Here is a 21,331-nt window from a genome sequence, read left to right on the forward strand (position 1 = left end):
AAGTACTCCTGTTCTTTTAGTGCTGTGCGTTTAAGCAAAGCAGTGATCTGAGGTGGAACTGGCAAGCTGGGATGTATTGTTTCTTTGGAAACAGTAAATCTCTGAACACTGTGAGCATCCAGTGGACTAGAGGCTGGACACTCCATGGAGATGCTTAGATCAGTGGTTCTCAAACTTTTGTATTGGTGACCCCTTTCACATAGCAAGCCTCTGTGTGCGACCCCCCCCCCCCTTATAAATTAAAAATACTTTTTTATATATTTAACACTATTATAAATGCTGGAGGAAAAGCGGGGTTTGGGGTGGAGGCTGACAGCTCGTGACCTCCATATAATAACCTCGTGACCCCCTGAGGGGTCCTGATCCCCAGTTTGAGAACCCCTTGCTTAGACAGTTCAAGGGTTGGGATGTGCAAATTGCTAACCACATCAGGGCCTGCAAAACCTTAAGGGGAGTGCCTGTGTTGCCCACTGTCGGTGGAGTTGGGGAGCTGACCCTTGGTAGACACAGAGAAAGCTTCCTCATGCTAAGGGCAGGTAGTAGCAAGGTGCCTCTCAACCCTGGGTTCCCCAGGGAAGCATCACAGTGTATTATATCTCAGAAGAGTTAGTACATTAAATGCTTACTTCATTCTTTGTTTCTTTTTAAAGTGCCTATGAATCTCACAGAGCAAAATCTGACAGTGACCCAGATTCCATATCCAGAAACGTGGTATGTGTTTTATGTAGACAAGTTTACCTGCGAGGAGAATTATGAAAATTCTGAATCCGAGGATATTCAATTTGAAATGGTGTTACTAAACCCAGATGCAGAAGGGAATCCATTAGATCACTTTAGCGCAGGGGAATCGGGTAAGATTTTTTTCTTGAAATTAGATCAATAAGATAAGGATCTGATCATCAAATAAATCAGTGCTCTCTGTGTTTAAAAAAGTGTGTATTTGGAGAAATGGATGGCTAAGCCTTTCACTTTTAGGACAATAGTTCCTCAGAGAGTAGGTAATCCTGATGAATTTTTCTAACACGAACCTTTCTAGATCTTTAACCAAATTATCCAACTCTGGTCTAATCAGAGAAATAGATTAAAAGGGTAACATCAAACAGTCAGCTTGTCCATTGTTTATGTTGATACAACTGGGATCTGCTACAGCATATTGAAGTTTTATGTTGCTATGTTACAAAGTAGTTGTATTGTAATCCAATGTGGGCCTTTTAGAAGTGGTAAAAAAAAAAAAAAGATTTATTTAATGTTTATCTTCAAAGTGCTTTACATACATGAATTCTTAGCTCCCCAAAATGGGATTGGCCTTGGTCATTTATATACCTTTGAGAGTACTTCATTTGTTACATTCTCATTTGTTGCATATTTAACAGTCCTGATAATCTAATTCACCATGTACTTTATTCATTTGACAAGGTTAGTTCTTTAGGTGCATTTATGGGTTTTATCTCTTAGTGTCAAGGATAGAACTGTCCTAGAATTAAGAGGTTCACAATAAAGATTAAAGCTTTTGGAAAATTTTGGGGAGCTTTATTGCTTGTTTAGCTTTGAACTTTTCACCAACAATGTAAGACTGCAGGAACAAGTGAAACATCAGGCTAGCACTAAAATCAGTAATATGTTGCATTACGTTCTATAATGGGTACCTTTCGGCTTGGACTCAGAATCATATATAGATTTCTTTCATTGTACCCTATTAATAATTTCATCATACTAATATGGTATGGAATTTAGTGTATTAAATTTGTTGTATTGTTTCAGTCGATTGTTTGGCTGCCTTGTGACAAATCATCATGGTTGTCCTATTGTCAACTTAAACTTGATCTCATTTCTCCCCATACACACGCTCATCACACAGGCTCAAAACCTCATTGTCATCTTTGACTCCTCTTTTCCCCCTGATTATTCTTCCCCATATCCAGGCTGTCACCAAATCATGTCAGTTCTTCCTGTACATCACTTCACTTCAAAAATCTATACTTTCTCTCTCTATCTCTAGAATGCACTTGTCCAAACCTTGGTCCTCTTCTCCTCCCTGCTTCTTATTTTAGTCACCTTCAATCTGTCCAAAGCGCTGTTGCTAAAAATCTGTACTTCACGGATCTCTCTGTGGCATTCGGCTCTTCATATCCATTTATAGGCTTATTCTTGCCTTTCACATTAAGGCTTGTAGTTGAAGGAGCCTAAGTGGGATTTGAGCATGGAATTCCCTTGGGCTTCTTCTGCATCTGCACACTTATATCCCCTAAAGTGTTCCCATTACCATTCTCACTCTGTGTGTGCTTGTAAAGCCTCATTCCTGCCTCCTGGTTTTGTAGCCTTCATCCACTTTGTTTTTATGCCTTATTCCATGCCTTCCATCCTTTATGCTTGGAATTTGCTCCCTCCTCCTTGTGCATCGTACACCTGGTCTACATGCAGTTTTTGTATTGATATAACATCTGGGTAAAAAATATCACACCCTTAATCAAGAGTCATATCAATACAACCCTCCCCCCGCCCCCGAGTGGATGCAGTTATATTGGTACAAAGAAGCTATATTGGCTAAGGCACCATTAGTGTCTTAAGTATCCATACTGTGGGGGTTGTACCACTGAACTAGACCAATATAATTACAGGAGTGCAACTTATATTTAGACAAGCCCATGCACTAAATCCCTCCTTAAAAACATTGTGACTGCTTCCAAGAATTAGACGTCAGTGTGTATAGAAACTATACATATGCAAAATACCTGCACTACAGGCTGAAACTTCAGCCCTCATTGTGTATGTTTGAATTAGAATGTGTGAGTAATTTAGACTGTAACTCACTGGAGGAGGAACAGTGTCTTATTCTGTTTGTACAGCAGTCAACTTGCTGTTGCTACCCAGTAAGAAATCAGCCCTAGGAGAACTGTTTGATCAAATCTGACACCTTTGCCAATAAAGTAGCCTAGGTGTAGACTAATTCTCTTAGTCATTTATTTAGTCCTAGTCTTCTCCTTCTCTTCTTCAGCTGTCCCTCGATGCAAGGATGATGTCTGCCAAGGGGGTTCATTGGTGGGTTTTTAGGTGGCTGAGGAGCCTAATTCGTGCCCTGCAGATTTTCCCAGAGCAGTGACAGGTGTGATGTTGGAGGAGACACTTGTTGGCTGGACTGTTGTGTCCTTTCTTTCCTCCTTTGTCTCATGAGCAGGTCTACTCTCAAAGTGAGCTGTGGGTCGGTGTATGGTGTGGCGCCACTGTGTTCTGTTCCACGACAAGTCCTCCCAGTTTGTTGGGTTGATGCCTCCCTTTTAAGGGGTACTTTCAGTATGTCTTTGAAGCGCTTTCACTGCCCTCTGCAAGCCCTTCTTCCCTGACTTAACTGAGAGAAGAGTACTTGCTTCGGGAGGCGAGTGTCAGGCATGTGTACGGAGTTGGTGTTTCATGACCTTCACTTCCACGCTGCTGATGTTGGCTGCAGAGAGAATGCTAATGTTACTGCGTTGGGTCTTCCCAGCTGATCCTGATAATCCATCTGAGGCAGCACTGCTGGAACCACTCCAGCCATTTGAGATGTTGTCTGTAGGTTACCCAGGTCTCACACCCTTAGAAAAGAGTGGGGGTGACAACTGCCTTGTAAACCAAGATCTTGGTGCCTGTTTGCAGATCCCTATCATTGAAAACTCATTTGAGTAGTCTTCCAAAGGATATGCTGGCACAGCAGATCCTTTATTCAATTTCTGTGTCAATGCTAGCTGTTTGGGAGAGGTGGCTGCCCAGGTATGGGAAATGGTCCACATTTTCCAGAGGTTCTCCGCCGATGGCGAACATAAGAACGGCCATACTGGGTCAGACCAAAGGTCCACCTAGCCCAGTATCCTGTCTTCCAACCTGACCAATGCCAGGTGCCCCAGAGGTAATGAACAGAACAGGTAATCATCAAGTGATCCATCCCCTGTTGCCCATTCCCAGCTTCTGACAAACAGAGGCTAAGGACACCATCCCTGCGCATCCTGGCTAATAGCCTTTGATGGACCTATCCTCCATGAACTTATCTAGTCTTGGCCTTCACAACATTCTCTGGCAAGGAGTTCCACAGGTTGTGTGAAACAATACTTCCTTTTGTTTCTTTTAAACCTGCTGCCTATTTGTGGAGTACGAAGAGTAGTTTGTGCAGGTGAGGGCTGGTAGAGTGCCTTGGTTTTCCTGATGTTGAGAGAGACACCCAGGCTGTGATTGTCATCTGCAAAAAGATTTAGGGTGCTTTGCAGGTTGGCCTCTGTGTGTGCAAGAATGACACAGTCATCTGCATACTTAAGGTCAGTGATGCCAGTTCTCATGATCTTAGATTTTGTTTGGAGATGTTGGAGATAGAGGAGTTGGCCATCCATACGATACTCAATCCTGATTCCATCAGGAAGGCGGTCGCAGATGAGAATCAGGATCACGGCAAGGTAAATGGAGAAGAGTGTTGGAGCAATGACACAGCCCTGCTTGACACCAGTGTGAATGATGAATGGTTTGGTCTTTGAGCCATTGCACAGAATGGTGGCAGTCATCCCATCATGGAGTAGTCTGATGATGGAAATGAATTTCTGTGGACAGCCAAACCTACACAGCACCTTCCATAGGCATCACAGTTGATAGAGCCAAAGGTCTTGGTTAGGTGGATGAATACCATGAACATTCCTGGTGTGCTCTTCGCACTTCTCCTGAATCTGTCATGCCACGAAGATCATGTCGGTTGTGCCTCAGGATGGCCTGAAGCCACAATGTGATTCGGGGAGGAGTTCCTTGGCACGGGGGAGGAGGCAGTTTAGTAGGATCTGGACAAGGATCTTCCCTGCGATGCAGATGAGGGCAGTACCTCTGTAATTCTCGCACAAAGGTTTGTCCCCTTTTTTGAATATTGTAACCATGTTGACGTTCTTAAAATCAGATAGAATTTCTTCGCAGGTCCAGGTTTTGTCGAGGATTTGGCAAAGTTTGTGCTGGAGCATTGTTCCACCAGGCTTTAAAAACCTCAGTTGGGATGCCGTCTGGACCTGGTGCCTTGTGGTTTTTTATTTTTTCAACGTCTTTATGGTTTTTATATTTTTATAATGTTTTTTATCTTTGTTTTTTTTTTTTTTTTTTTTGTTTTCGTCGGGTTCTTGTGCTTTTTGGTTTTTTTTTTTTTTTTTTTTTTTGTCTGGGTGATGGCATGCCAGACTTCCTCAGAAGATGGAGGATCAGCAAGGTGTTGCATTGCCGAGTGTTGTGGAATAAACTCGATGGTGTCTTCAGAGACCATGGATTTGCAGTTTAGTAGGCTCTCAAAGTGCTCCTTCCAGCGTTGTTTAATGGTTGCATTGTCCTTGAGGAAGGTGGAGCCATCCTGGGAACATAAGGGGGTTGGGCCTTTGGAGGTTGGCCCATATATAGCTTTTGTTGCTTTGAAAGAAAGCTTCTCATGTCATCCTGATCTACGAAATCCTGGATCTCAGAGGCCTTGTTTTTGATATCACATAGTCTCCTTTGGACTTCGGCTTTGAGCAAGTGATAGTCCTAGTAATTCTTTAAGAAATATACAAGATTTATGGTACAAATCCAGAATGCACTGTGTGAACTTTCTGCCAATGAAATTTCAGTTAAGTATGTCTAAATCATCAAGGACTGAATAAAGCCAAGATTCCCCCTATAGCTTCTAAAGCCATACAATTATGGCAGTCTCATCTTTCATTTAAAAAATACAAGTTTCCAGCCTTCAAGTTTGCAAAGAAAAGCTTGAAAAAGTGACCCAAGCATAGCAGATGCAGGGATATGAACTGCCTTAATATCTCAATGAAGAGTTAACTCCAGGGCCCACTGCCTTGGGAGGCCCCACCAACACAACTCTAATAGGAGAATATGTTACAGAAAAAGAAGAGTGCAGTGAGCCTGGCATGCCCTCCCACCCACTAATAGATTTAGCCCAGCAGCTGAGCTAAGTACTGGTTGTCCTCTTGCTACTCCCAGAGCGGGGGGAGAGTGTGTTGGGAGGGGAGAAGGGGCCCTGTGCACCTGCCTCTGAGAGGAGGGGAACCCCCATGTCATGGTGTTTCTAGGGTTCCTGATTGCATTAATCCAACCTGTAAATCAGTTTGTATGAAATTTTCAATTTCAGTGGAGCTATTTATACAGTAAGGAGCAGCTCAGTGCAAGTAAAAGTGGTAGAATCTGGTACAATATACATATTTTCCCTATAAAATAAAGAACTATGAAGAAAGAAGAGAAATGGATAATCTAGATGGGAGAAACAGAAGGGTCTATTTAAATAAGGCTCATAATGAATATCTCCTTATTAGCTTCTTAACAATTGAGGTTTAAGGAGACTATAGTTCCATCCACCCTGTGTGTGTCCATCATTGACCACCTTCAATCTTAATCTCTAGCAAATGTTCATACTTCATCCAACACAGATTCCCTTCTTTGGTTAATAGACATGGAACACGTATGCTTGTTCTAGATTTCCTATCCCATTTAACTAGCTGGTTGGAAGTTCTGTGACAGAACGGTTTTCCATCAGAGAATGCAGATTGTTGAAATCAAAATGTTCTATGGAGATGGTCCAGTTTCAACAAAAGTCTGATAGAAACCAGGTAGATTTTCACTGGAAACATGTCGGTTTCCTGCCAGCTCACCCATCCAGCTCATTGGCAGCCTGCCTGGCTTGCTGAGGAGAAACCAAGAGCCTGATTTCCCCCTGACTGGTTCCCAAGCTTGAGGCTCCTTAGCAGCTTGGGCTCCCAGGGTCTGGGGCTCCCAGGGTCTGGGGCTCCCAGGGCAGCCAACCTGGCAAACTGCCCCTTAGCCAGGGACCCCAGGGCTTTCCCTTTCACTCAGAATTTTGAAACTTTTGGTTTTCATTCCAAATTGGAACAAAACCAGATTTCAGAATATCAAAAGCTTCCCCAGAATGGAATTACCTTTCTTCACACAGCTCTGCCTTTAACTTCTCTGTTGGACACAGGTGCTATCTGGGCTAACCATACTTCATTTTATGTGGTGTAAGAGTGACACCCAGTGGTTAGACAGGCTTACCTCAAATGTGTATTGGATGTCTCTCCTCATCTCAGATCCTCTCTTTGAAAGTTTAAACGTTAACCTATTTATTGTAGATGTTCCTAACTACCCATTGAGCTAGGCTATTGTTTACTTTATAGGTAGGCAGGATTAGATTTTTATTGGTAAATATTGGTAAATCTCGACTTCACTATAGACACACATGACCAAAACAATTCCAGCGATGATAATAGAAATTTACAGATAGGCAAAGTAAGAAAAAATTGGCTGAGAATTTATTAGCATTTGATATAAGGATATTTACTTTGTATGTTTTTGACATGTGCTGCTGACAATTTGTGTTTTAATGGTTGTAAAGATTTAACTTTTTGAATCTCAACTGTCATTAAATAATTGTCTGACCCCCCCCCAATAATTTTGTGCAACTGTGAAAATTTAAATTGATGTTAACTTTTAAGCATTTTTTATGTTTATCAATCTTATCTGTTAAAGTTATTTAAAAAAATCAAATTCTTCCAAGCCTATTTATAGGAAACTATTTAAGATTTTTCCAATAATTCTTACATATGTTTGCATTTTTTTAAAGCTAAATAGTTTACAGAATGCCTCTTTATATTCAAGATAGGTATTTTTGCTGGACAAAGACTTACAGGTCAAATAATGACCAGCCACCTTAAAGAACTAAACTGACACATGAAGATTTTTTTCTGCTATTACTGTGTGGGAAGGATAAGAGAAAGTAGTTGAATGCTAATCCATCTCTAGTATCACTTTTATGTTACTATGTAGTAACTACTACATAACTTACTCTTACTGCAAGACAAGCAATATTATCTTAAGTAGTACTTGGTATGTGCCATAATTCACTTTATTAAATTAAACTGCATTTCTTCTCTTCCCAGGATTACATGAATTCTTTTTCCTACTTGTCCTAGCATACTTTGTAGCTGCTTGCATATATGCTCAATCACTATGGCAAACTCTTAAGAAAGGTGGACCTATGCATACTGTCTTAAAGGTGCTATCAACAGTATTATTGTTTCAGGCTGGCTCAGCATTTGCCAACTACCTGCATTTCTCAAGGTAACTTTACTTACTTATCTTTCCATTTTCAAATTCCCTTAAATGAGGAAGGAGGCAGCTGTAGAGATCAGTAAGGCTAAAGGTCATGATGGTCACGACCTGTGTTCCCTCTTAGCTGCGTGGTTGGGTGGTCGTCCAGGAGTGATTCACATGCCACGCACTTGATTAGCAGAGCCGCGCACATCCAGCAGGGTGTGTTCAGGTGCTCCTCCCCCCCCCCGCTGCTTTGCTGCCACATTGCTCCTGCAGCTGCTCCTGGGACCCTCCTGCTGGTTGTGCAGAGCGGGAGGGAGGGAGGGGAGTGCTGATGTCAGGGTGTCCCCCTCCCCCCGCCCCTGTACCCCATCTCCACAGAGCAGGGGAGAGGGGACAGCCTGGCTCAGGACTCTGAGCAGGAGAGAGCTGCTGCAGTCTGAGGTCTGAACGAGCCTTCCGGGCAGTGAGTGAGTGCCTTAAAGAGACAGCGCATGGCATCTCTCAGAAACTTCCCCAGCAGCCAGCACACACACTGTGACATTCACTCACACACACACACACTCATCTCCCAACACATACTTGTATTATTGTTGTTGTTACTTCTTGGTACTTTCTGCAATGCACACACATTCTCTGTAATTTTATTCTTTCAAAGTGTGTTATTTTAGTTTTTTGACTGGTCTATGCATTTCATAATTTTTATTTTTCCTACACTTACATTTAATTCTTTGAGTAGTGAGTTCTAAAATGCCTAACCTGTCTTGGCTGGAGTAATTATCCCTATAGTAACCTTTTAAAAAAAATATATCTAGGTTTTTCATTTCAACTGGTGGCGCACATCCGCACATACCTTGGTGCACATAACCAAATTTATTCTGCACATGGATGGAAAAAAAATAGAGGGAACATTGGTCATGACAAAACTTGTCGGGTTGACTTGTTACAACTATGTAGTTACTTAGCTGTATCTCTAAGAAGGAAGAGATATTTAATACTGACTAATTTAGACCATTTATTATCTCCTGTTTTTTTATTAGTTACGCTAAAGATGGAATAGGGGCACCTTTTATGGGAAGTCTGGCAGAATGTGAGTATGCTTAAGAAAACTTACTTTGTTCAACATGTTTATGCAGAGTAATGTAGAGAAATAATCTGTTAAAGCATATTAACCAATGCTAACATTTAGAGCCAGATTCTGATCTCAGATATATATCACTACTTTATTTTAAATATATGAAATGCAACTATTTCTTTGAAAATAGTGGCTTTTTTCTGGGTATTTTTAAGAGTTATATAATTAAGGTGTGATTTAAGAATGCCCTAAAACCTAACCTTACTATCATTTAAGCGTATACCTTTTACTTAAACAACTATTCTCATTTAAGTCTAGGGGACTATCATATGAATAAGGTTATCCACATGCTGAAGCATTTTGCTGGATCAAATTGTTAGTATGTGTTTTCTTGAGTACTAATACATTTTAAAAATTTATATCCATTTTATGGAAGCTGCACGTCTATATATAGAATTGATTTTAAATGGGAAATGATGTATTTTATGGCACAAGTATTTTAAGATTAGAGCTGTGCCAAAAAATTACCCTAAGACTCAGTATTAGCACAAAGCAGCTTTCTTGATTTCATCCAGCTTTGCTGAATGTCTAACTGGAACCAAAACACCCTAGAGCATCCTGTCCCAACATGCACTAGTTATGTATAATCTTGGCTGGCTTCTTCACAGGCTACCGCTGCTTTGGTTGTTCTGAAGTTCTGGTTAGAAATATAGAGGGGTTCTTTCCAAGATAATACAGTGCCTTTCTACTTGACTGAAACTTTCCAACAAACTGGCACTCAGGTGTAACATGCAGTGTAAGAACCTAAATAGCAAAGTATCTCCTCACAAGTTGTCACAAACCCTGTCCTGCTGTTCTGGACTTCCACAGACTTCTGGCAGCTGAATTGGATGTCCTTTGGAATCCTTTTGGGAGCTCTAGTACAGCCCATGATCCAGCGCTCACTTTACTCAATGACTATTAAACCACTTATTTGCATGATCTTATATCTTAAAATAGAGGGCTTGAGAAAATTTGTCAGACACCTACTGGCTGGAGGAGTAAACCTACCTAACCACAGGTACATACAACAGACAAGAGAGGAACTCCACCAGTGAGGCTCAGTGGCAAAAGCTAGCTGAGAAGCCCTGACCTCCCATCTACCACCCATTTGTTTAATATAAATCCCAGCACCTTCCCCATTCTAGAGTGCAGTCTCTGGACCTTACTGAGGGGCTCCCTAACAGCTAGTAAGTGTCAGACATTTTTAAACCAGTGAGACTACTTGTATTACTGACTGATCACCTGTGGGAGTAAGGATCATAATCTGGCCTTTAGGAAGGAAATCATACATACTGTATTAATAAGTGATTATGTTTGTTGAAAACTGAATAAAGGATTTGAAGTTGTGTGATGAAATGATGCAAATATAATTTTAGACTCATGTCACCTTCATAGAATATTAACACTTACTAGTACACACCTGATAAAGTAGAACCCATGGTTTTGTTGCCAGGAGTCTGTAATCAGATTATTTTATCTGGATATAAATGTGTTCAGGCTGAAGGTTTAGAACTTGTAAAGGTTTTATACTGGATCCCACTTTCTGACCCATTCAGTGAGCAGAAATCTGACAGCTGTTGATCGGGTTGTCATTAAGTTATGGAAATTCCTGTAGATAAAGTTCCATTTCATTAAACAGCAGGGATTCAATTTCTATGCAAAATAAAGGAGTCTTTGATTATTGCACTACTTTGGTAAGTGTGATTGTTTTACAAATCAATGTGTATGAAAGTGTTTGTTTTTAGCTTTAAGGGTGATAGATATTTTCTTCTCTGCCACTATGACATGGCATATAATTTTGTACACTGACTCTCATTAGTCATCAGAAACAGTATCCAGAGAATCCATAATACTTGCAGTTGGAATTAACAGCCTCTTGGTGGCAGCTGACCCCACAGTAACTTACATTAATTCTTTGTTTTGGACAGTTGACCTAGTGAATCCGCACTGACTGTGCATCAGCCATGTGATTAAACTCTTTCTTTGGCCTCCAGAGGTGAGGTTAGATGGAGTATATGAACCTACTCCAAACTTCTTTGCTGAGGCCACTGCTGTGCACTTTCCTGTATAAGTTGGTTTGCTATGTACTGTGGTTTTAGATTCTTTCCTTGGGATAGTATTTACAGTGCAGCCCCCATCAGATCTTCATATCCTCTTAATTCAAGGGGGTAGCTTATTCTCCTTGCTTTAAGAATAGTTTAATCTAAAAGGTGTTTTGGCTCTGAGACTTTTCCTCCTTATTCCTTTCTTTTTATGATAGTTTCCAAAGGAAGCAGGAGGGCAGAATGAAAGGATAGAAATATGGAAGATTTCTTACTGATGCAACCACAGCTCTGAGGGATGGATAATACCAAGTGTAGGTTGCAGGAGTGCAACAATCTCTTCTAGCTGTTACTGCTCTCAAAGCAGATTATTATTATTATTATTATTATTTATTATTATATTATGTAAAGGGTCAAATCCTGTCTATACTGAAATCAGTGGCAAAACTCACATTGACTTCAGTAGGGCCAGGGTTTCACTCCAGATATCTGGTTCTGACGCTATCCCAATGTCTTTCTACAACATCTCTTACCACCGAAGGGCCTGCTTCTACAACAGTTTTAAGCATGTAACTTCACTCACATGAATAGTTCCATTGACTTCAAGCACTGTGAGCAGTCAGCAGATCCTTTTAAGTTTAGGCAGCTTCTGAATGTGAGACTCAAACAGTGATTTTTCTGGATATTGAACAGCCTGATGAGAGAAATGGATGATGAAGAAAGCAGGTAAATTTCATACCAGCTGAGCCTGTGCATGGCTCTATACTGAACTTTGGTACTACTGTGGGATAGACGTTTTAAAAATCTCGTCAAACAGTAAGATAACCTTATTGGTCTCAACCAAATTACACAAGTTATCAAAGGGGACAAAAATAATATGATTTTATCCAAGAATCCACTTAATCTGTTTCCTTTTTTCCACAATTCAGTAAGACACATTGAGCTACCAGGAGAGTTTATTCAGCTCTCAGTCTGGTATTCCACACACACAAATGCCACAGAACATTTCACAATTTCTACCTCTGGGCTGTGATTAAAAGAGAATCTGTTTAACCTCTTCCCTACTAACAAGCTATGGACATCTGTAAGAAGGATAGAATAGTCACTTTTCTTATTCTTCTAGATTTTTCAGACTGTTTTGTTTTCAGTCATCTCCCTGTTTTTGATTTTTGTCTGCCATGGCAGATGAATGCCATATCTACAGCCAAATACTGATGGCATAATGAAGTTGATAATGCCACTCTACAGAATAGCTGTCAGAGCTTGTTCCTGAAGCAGTTGACTCAGTACGGTAGCCTTGATTTCAAATAAGCAAAATCATTCATCTTGCCTCCTCACCTACAAGCCTGGGAAGCTAATATTATTTTGCTCAGATAAATGTGGTTTTATGATTTTAAAGATAGAACTTAGTACATCTTTATTAAAATGGCCTGAAAATAATTTTTAAATAAGCAAAATGAGCACTCCAAATACCAGAATCATTAAGGGTCAATAAACTACCTTTAATGCCATATAAATCTCAGGGGCAGTATCTTGGGTCTTAATTATTTAACATCCATGTTTTGCTAATATTGCTAAGTATCAAAGAAATACTCTGACCACTATTTAACATAAATATAATCCCTTGAGTGGGTATGTAGCCCATAACATTTTGAAGACTTTTTTTATGTGTGAAAAGTACTTATATTTGTTTGTGATACAGAAATAATGCCTAAAAACATTGTGAAGTTCAAAGTTTGTTTGTCTCGGAGTCTTTCATAACAAGTTTACTCAGTTTATTAAAACTAGAGCGCTAATTGATTGTAGCGCTAAAAGCTACACCAGCACTGTCAGAAACTCAGTCCAAGAGCTGGAAGTCAAGCAGTGTTCTTTCTGGATGGTTCATTTGGTGCTGGTGGTAATAAATGTGTGACTGGAATATAGTTAGTAATCCATCTTCCTCTCCCCTAGCAGTAGCACCCCTGGAAGGCTAATAGGAGTTAAAGGTTGTAAAAGAAAAAAAAATTCCCTTCACTGGAGTAAGCAGATATGACAGCACACAAGGATCAGAGTTGCTGATTAAGAAGGTGCTTGTACACATAGCCATCAGGTGGGGCCAAGCAGGGGCAAAAATATGGACAACCTCCCACAGTGAAATTAGTAAAAAGAAAGTTTATTTAAATTCCAAAGTTAAACCAGTTAAGCAAGGACTAACACTCCAAATTAAGTGTTGGTCAGGGTTAGTCACAAGCCAAGTTAGGAAACCCCAGTCACTTTGGTTATTCTGTAAACCACTCAGAAACAAAAACCTCTCAAGTTTTTCCTCAAGTTTTCTCTTACCCCACTGACGCCTGGACACAACTTTCCCACTCACCAGCTGGTCAAGCCACTTTTATAAAATGAGCCGTTTCACCAGCCAGTAAAAGACCTCAGACCTTGCAAATCCAGTTTCCTCTGACTCTGGAAAGAGTATCTTTTGTTTCATAGAGAAGCCCCTTCTGAAAACATGACTGCTCCACCTTTGTAATCTTCTTGATTACATACTATAGTTGGAGCCCCCCCACACTCCCACCGGGTTTGACCATGGCAGTAGGCTCCAAAGGATAGGTTCTTTTCATTTCCTGTCTCCAGGGCCAACCACTCACCCCTTTTTTTCCCTGGCCCAATATGGGGTTTGTAAACTTCATCACAGTGCCATGGGACATAGTAATTTTTCCAATCATACCTGCATTTTAAATATGAATGGTCAGAGTTTGTCCTCACTTCCACCAGTGAATTGGAATCCGTATTTAGAGAGTAGAATTTGTCCTAAATGTGGTTTTTTTTGTTCAGGTTGATGTATTGTTCCTTCAGAAAGATACAGCTTAACTTAAAGAAATTACACTGCAGGAATCTGATCTTGGAAACAAAAGTCCTGCTGGGTAAATAAGGGAACCCATTCTAATACATTTTGTATTTGCAGGGTAAAGATATACTTAGTAATTGATATATAGACTTCAGTTTCTGTTTCCTGACCTTACAAACAGATTCATGAAGGTGGATGCTTGAGCCCGGGTTTAGTCTCTTGACTTCAGTGGGATTCTGCATGTATATAATCATCTGCCTGCTTGGAGCTAATTGCAGGATTGGGACCTTAATAAGGGAATGTTGATAATGATATAATTCACAATTGATTAAATAAAATTTCACATAGAGAATTATCCACAGCATGAAAATCATATATTCAGACAGTCTCAAAGTCCATAGTGTTTAATTAAGAGTGAAAATTATATTGAGAAGTGTCCATTTTACAGTAGCTGATTTACCATATAGTTGCCACTTTACTGTTTTTTCTGCTAGAGAAAGGAATTGCCATTATGTTGTTGTGACTACATTAACTTTCTTTGATTCCCACTAGTGTGTGACATAGTCTGTCAGATACAAATGCTGTACCTATTGCTGAGTTTGTGTATGGGTTGGATGATAGGCAGAATGAAGAAATCTCAAAGCAGACCCCTTCAGTGGGATTCCACTCCAGCGTCCACTGGCATTGCTGTAGTAGTTGTTGTAACCCAGGTTTGTATTTGTGTTGACTTTTCTTGCTGTACTGTACTGTACACAAACTGTAGTACTGTTACCTGAGCAGCTGCTACTAATAACTTTGGAAGAAGTGAATTGATAAGTATGACAGAACTGGGAACATCCCATTTCAATATTTTATGACTTTGGTGAACAAACATGAAGACTTTCAATCCTTTTTAAACACTTGAGCAGATAAAATAACAAAAAAGCAAGAGAGTATGTAACAGGTGATAACACATCCACTATCGTTTACTGCTTAGCGCCCTCAATTCAGGATCCTGAGATTAGGGTATCTAGTGGTCTTTCAGATCCATCTAGGAGAATTCTTGAGCTGTTTGGATGCAGAATTGGTCCTGCAAATATAAAAATGGTCTAGGACATATACTGAAATGAGTTGAATTAACGTAATTAAATAAAGTCAATTTAGAGTAGCAAATAAATCATTAACATTATAGTGAATTTTATCTTATTGGGGTGCCTTAAAAATAGAGAAGAAAGAATCTGAGAAGCACAGAGAAGTGGAGGAGCAGAGAGAAACTAGAGACAGTAATGAAGGAAAGTAATGTTGCTGGCATATGGCTGCTGGTATTGGAAGGGAGCCAGAAGTGGACTGGCACAAGATTTTTGGTCATCTTTGTAACTAGTACTAGTCCCAAACAGAAATTAAATGGAGCCTTGGAACTCTCTTAGTAGTAGTTGATGTTCCCTGCTAAGTATGAGCCTGAACCAAAGTCCACAGAAATCAATTGGGAGTCTTCCCATTGGTTTCAATGGACTGTGGCTCAGACCCTAAGTCACAGAAGAAGGTGCTGGAGGGAGCATACTAATTCAGGCTGGATGGGATATCAGTTTTTGAGAGCTAGTGCCTATAGGCCTAATTCTGCTACTATTGAAGTCAATTGGCAAAACTCCCACTTTAGTGGAAGCAGGATTGTGGTTCTCCATCAGGTTCCTCTCAAAGGAGAAAATGGAATTTAGCTGCAGCTTTGCTGCTCTAGGTCACTACATTATTTGTCATTTTAAATGCGTGAATTTTTCAAAAAACGAGGGAAGTCAAGAATCAGACTCCTTCCCTGCCAGCAGACGTGTCAGTTGTACTTAATGTGTTTATTGGTGGTACCAAAGGAACAGTTCGAGCTCTGTTGCTTTTGGTAGCATGGTAGTTTCAGGCAAGAAGACAGAACCAGGGCTCTTGTGCTGATAGCTGGCATCATGGTCCTATCATAAATAGAGTTAGTTATGTGAAGGAATGTAACATGTAGGCACTGTATTTACTCTAAATGTACTTTATTGTTTTGCAGAGTATTTTACTAATTTGGGAGCAGTTTGAAGATACTAATCACCACAGCTACCATTCACACCACAGTTTAGCAAGTGGACTTCTTATTGGGCTAAGAGTTTGCCTATCTCTGTCATTGGCCTGTGGTCTCTACCAGATCATCAGAGTGGAGAGAAGTACACTCAAAAGGGAGTTCTATATCACCTTTGCCAAAGTAGGGGTCACATCTGGAAAACTAATCCCTTTCTTTGTAAATATTCTTCTGGTATGCTATTGACTGGACTATGCTTTACTTCCATGGGAGAGTTAATGATTAAGTATTTGATTAGATTAAATAAATTGTATTCTTTCAGTATACACTGAGTAGTTAAATTTGATCTGATAAGCATAAAGTGTGACCTAAAGCATAAAGTGTGGTTTTCATTCTGTTGATTGACTGCAGAACAATGGATATTCAAGATGGAAACCTGGAAACATGTAAACGTAATCCCCCTAATTGTCATATCTATCTTCTGTACTGACACATCAAAGTAAATGATATAAAATGCCATTATTCTCTTTCAGGGCTGCATCCTGTGGTTTTTGTGCCACCCGGGTCTTGCAACCATTTCTGTGCTATTTAGAGACTATCAAAGAGAGAAGGTATGTATGGATAAGATAAAAACAATGTGAGATTTTATTAGAAATTCTGCATAAGCTGCAGAGGAGCTTTTCCTTCTGTTGGGTTTTCTTTTATTAGAAAATGTATGTTCCAAGGCCTTTACATTCCCAAAGTAACCCATGGAGTTTTAGCCATACCACTCTCACTGCACAAATAGGAATCATGTGGCTGAAACTCTGCATGCCTTATAAAATGTAAAGGTAATAGTTTGTAGGAAGAAGCAGGAGATGCTTGCTAAGGTAAAGCAAAAAATGGTTCTAGTAAAAACCAACTTTTGTCTTTTTGCCAACTTTGTTTTAAAAAATCTCTGGGGAGGCTTTTAGGCTAATTCTTAAAAAAAAAAAAATGATAATAATAATCTTTAAGTGGCTAAGGAGATCAGGAAAACCACAGCTGAACTGTGTTCTTTGGATAAAAAGATGTTCTCCAAATGTGTAATTCAGTTTGTAAAGTCTTAATAATGGAAAAACAAAGATGGATTTATTTGGCTTTCTTGTTGCTTTAATATGCTGGGAGCTAGGGAGGTAGTGTGTGGAGCCTGCCACACTCAGATAAAGTGCACCATCATTCTCAGGTGGGTGAGTACATCATTCCAGAGTAGAGTTCTCTCAGTCCTTACGGTTAATGCAGTGAATATATGAGTGTGCAAATATTTTCTGAGCCTGGATCATTATGTATGTAGAAAATATGCTACTAAAAATATAGAAGAAATGTAGCCCATAATTTACTTTTAGGGCTTTTATTCCTATAGCTGCATTAGTCAGGACATTAGTTTTCTTTTGCTGGCTGAAAACCTTGATGCCGGGGGGTTTTCAGCTCTCTTGAGATAGGATTCCGTGCAGTGCTTTGTGATATGTAGAGATCTGGCAGGACACTGTAGGAGGATTTCTGCTCTTGGGGTATTGGAGAAGTTTGATCACTGTGCTTGGGCAACTTCAGTTCTGAAACTCTGAAGATTTAACATTGTTTGCCTTTTAATTCAAAATATAGAAAAATATGTGCTCAGTGAATGTCATATTCAGTTGAGAAAAACAAGTATTTAAAAAAGATGTCCTGTACATTTATATAGAACTTCCTCAAAGTGCCTACACACGTAAGTAAACTTTCACACCACCCTTGTGAGGTGGGTAACTATTAACATGCACGTCATTTACAGATGGAGAAACTGAGATTAAAAGGCCTTGCCTACATTAGAAAATTAGACCAATAAATCACCACCATTGCAGCTCCATGGATGGAGGCTGTTCTGCAGACAGGGCTCATTTTATTGCTGTGTCATCTAAGGGCTAGATTCACAAGGGGGACTTAGGTGTGGCAGTGCTCAGTGTTGATCTGTAGTTATTCGCACACTCCCTCTCTAGCCCAATGACTCTGTAAGTATTTCACACAAAGTGGAACAGCTTCAGATGAAGAGATTGAGAGATGCACCCCAGAAAACCCTCCTATAACCAGGTGGTTAGGGCATTCATTTGGGAGGTGGCAGAGCTAGGTTCAAGTCCTTGCTCTGAATCCGGCAGAGGAGGGATTTGAATCCAGGCTTCCCACATCTTGAGTGAGTGCTCTAAACACTGGACTACAGAGTATAAGGGGGTGTGGCCGTAGCAATAGTGGCATCTCCTCCAACCATCGTTGCATGTTAGGCATGCTAAGAGCATATTGACCAGACTTGGCCCAGCTGGAGAGTTGGCCCTGCCTCTTGAGAATCCCGCCAAGGTTTTTATGTGAGGGAGGCTCCAAGTACTTCAGTGGTGTCAGGACTTCAGTGGCTTTGTGCATGACCACTGGCAGAATTTTAGTGCCTCATGGATCTTATCGGTGGAAATGTAGGCACCTATGGGATTAGGCAGCAACTAAGCAGTGGTTTTGTGAATGCCAGTGGTGCCTAAATGTCGGCTTTAGGCACCCAAGTCTCTCTTGTGAATCTAGCCCTTAGTCGTGGTGAACTACAACACTGAGCTTTCCAAGAGCAGACACAGGCAGAGAGGTTATGTGACTTGTCCAGGGCTACTCACTGAGATAGTGTAGATCCAAAATTACTAGTCAAGAGTTCCTGGATCCCAGACCCATGTTCAGACCCTTTGTAACTGTTGCAGGAGCAAAAGATGTGCAGTAAGCTTCATTGTGCTTATAAAAATAAAGTCAACTGATTTATTTTATTCTTTTTTTCAAAGCATTCACTTTCTCTTTCCCCCACTCCTTTTTCGTCTTTAGGTTATTACCATAGGTGTTATCCTCTGCCAGTCCGTCTCCATGGTTATCCTCTACAGACTTTTTCTGTCTCATAGTCTATATTGGGAAGTGTCTTCTCTGTCATCAGTGACATTGCCACTGACCGTGGCATCTGGACATAAAAGTCGACATTACTTCTGAGATATATTTAGGAAAGAATACAGTGCAATAATGACCCAAATACAGCTATTTTCATCACGTCAGTGTACTACAGCAGTTTCCCTGGAAAAACTGAATCATAAAATCAGAGCACATCACTGATCCTGGATCTGAACAAGTCCCCAAATTAGGTACATTGGTTGATTTTAAAAATAAAACTGGTGTTATGAAAATATATTTAAAATCTGAATGTTTGAATAGAGATTGTTTTTGTGGTGCATGCGGTGCTGTGTTGTATGACAACAAAGGAGGACAAACCTAACCTTTCCCATTCATAGCCACAGTGTTTTCACTCTAAGAACTCCATGGCTTTGTATCAATATTAAGTTTGAAGGCCTAGAAGATTCCAGTCCTTTAAATGGCTATGAGCTCAAACAAGTCTGGAATAAGCCAGTTATGAAATCCGAGTAATACACGGAATAAACATTTGCTTTTCTTTTTATTCTGTAAAGAAAATGCTTAAAAGAAAATTTTGTGCTTAAATTTAAAGGACTTGAAAAACAAAATTGCTCCAGAAACAATTGTAAAATGTTTACAGCTAGCTGTGCAGTAAGCTTTCTTTCATTATTTGTGCAAAAGGAAAAGCATTTTTTCCCCCCACCAGTGTTGGTATTAGTTTAAATTTTAACTTGAGCAGCAGTGAGGTTTTATCCATAACACTTTTGAGAGAAATGTTACTAAAAACATAACATAGGTGTAATTGGCAAAATGCTATTTGAGGCTTTAAAGAGGTGGCAACACTAGTAATAAAAACAGCAGGCTTGCTTTTTTTAGGAAAGAATGTGTAATGTGGTACTAGAATTTTAATCCTGATATAATTCATTTCTCTTACATTGAGGATTCAATCATAATTAAGCCATATACACAGATTAAATTAACAGAAGCATTTCAAATAAATGTTGGTTTCAGTCATCAACTACTCATGTATTCCTGCCCAAGGATACTTAATCAGGATTAAATTTTCTATGAATAATTGAAAAACAAAATACTCACTGGATTTGTTATAATCCATGTTGGCACTGGGTTCTAAGTAGTTGCCATCTTCCATCCATTGTAATAAAGCCATACATCTTTGTGATGCCCTAGCATTCAGAATGCCAGTGTAAATATGTACTTTATTGAAGTGCCTATTTATTGAGTGTGATTTAAATCATTTTGACAATTTTTTTTTCCTATATCATGTGGACATTCCTATTAAGTCATTGTTTGAAATCTTCTTGTTTGTACTTGATTTGGTATTTGTCAAATTGTCTAGACCTATTATTGTCACATTTAGTTTCTTCACAGCATTTATTTTATTTACTAGTAAGTGTATTGAATTTTTTAAAAGAAATGAACATACATATTTGTAATAGATTATAGTTTAAATATATAGATTTTGTTCATGTTTGCTTCAGTTGTACACTTGTTTGAAACGAACAGTATTTCCTTTTTAGCCCCGGTCTACACTGGGGGGGATCGATCTAAGTTACGCAACTTCAGCTACATGAATAACATAGCTGAAGTCAACGTACTTAGATTGATTTACCGTGGTGTCTTAACCGTGGTGAGTCAACTGCTGCTGCTCCCCTGTTGACTCTGCCTGCGCCTCTCGCGGCGCTGGAGTACAGGAGTCGACGGGAGAGCGCTTGGGGGTTGATTTATCGCGTCTAGACTAGACGCGATAAATCGATCCCCGCTGGATCGATCGCTGCCTGCCGATCCCGCAGGTAGTGTAAGCATACCCTTAGTTTAAAGATAGATGAAATATTTGCCTTTGACTAAGGCAAAATGGCAACATGACAAAGTTGCTCATTTAAATCATGGCCTTGCTAGTTCTTCTCTGTAATTCAGGTCAAGAATGGCAGGTTGAGTCTGGAAAAGGTGAGTTGTTATAATTTCACACGATCTGCAGAATAATTACAAGATTAATTATCATATTCCTCTGATAACCACAACAAAATGGGGTTAGTTATGTCTGTTTTCCACTTCCAAAGGAGAAAGCATTCTGTTTTGGTGTAAGTCTCAAATAATGGAGTAGGAATAGTTCTGGGCCTCCTCATGTACAAGACAGATGTGTATTTCACACATTAAAAATATATACTGATTTTGGAATAGAGACAGGAAATATTATATCTTATCTGACATGATAAAGGTTTTAATTTATGCAGAAAAGCTATAACTCTCTTAAGGAGCACTCAGTGTTTTCTTTACCCAGTGCACTCTCTTTTGTTATTTAATATAAATCAATCTGTGGTACT

The 21,331-nt window shown here is 39.8% G+C and overlaps 1 protein-coding gene across 3 annotated transcripts in view; it reads left to right on the forward strand.

The window, feature by feature from the left end:
- Positions 1 to 20,429, forward strand: part of GPR180 (G protein-coupled receptor 180) — a 28,730-nt gene extending 8,301 nt beyond the window's left edge. For all 3 annotated transcript variants that reach the window (XM_024195764.2, XM_024195765.2, XM_024195767.2), the window contains exons 3-9: positions 651 to 851; positions 7,911 to 8,091; positions 9,105 to 9,154; positions 14,600 to 14,757; positions 16,065 to 16,256; positions 16,607 to 16,684; positions 18,915 to 20,429. In XM_024195764.2, the coding sequence (XP_024051532.1) occupies positions 651 to 851; positions 7,911 to 8,091; positions 9,105 to 9,154; positions 14,600 to 14,757; positions 16,065 to 16,256; positions 16,607 to 16,684; positions 18,915 to 19,073 (1,019 nt within the window). In that variant the 3' untranslated portion in view covers positions 19,074 to 20,429. The remainder of the gene's footprint in view (positions 1 to 650; positions 852 to 7,910; positions 8,092 to 9,104; positions 9,155 to 14,599; positions 14,758 to 16,064; positions 16,257 to 16,606; positions 16,685 to 18,914) is intronic.
- The last annotated feature ends 902 nt before the right edge of the window (positions 20,430 to 21,331 follow it).

Source organism: Terrapene carolina, unplaced genomic scaffold (assembly GCF_002925995.2).
Source record: "Terrapene carolina triunguis isolate 2854851 unplaced genomic scaffold, T_m_triunguis-2.0 Scaffold21, whole genome shotgun sequence".
Lineage (NCBI taxonomy): Eukaryota > Metazoa > Chordata > Testudines > Emydidae > Terrapene > Terrapene triunguis.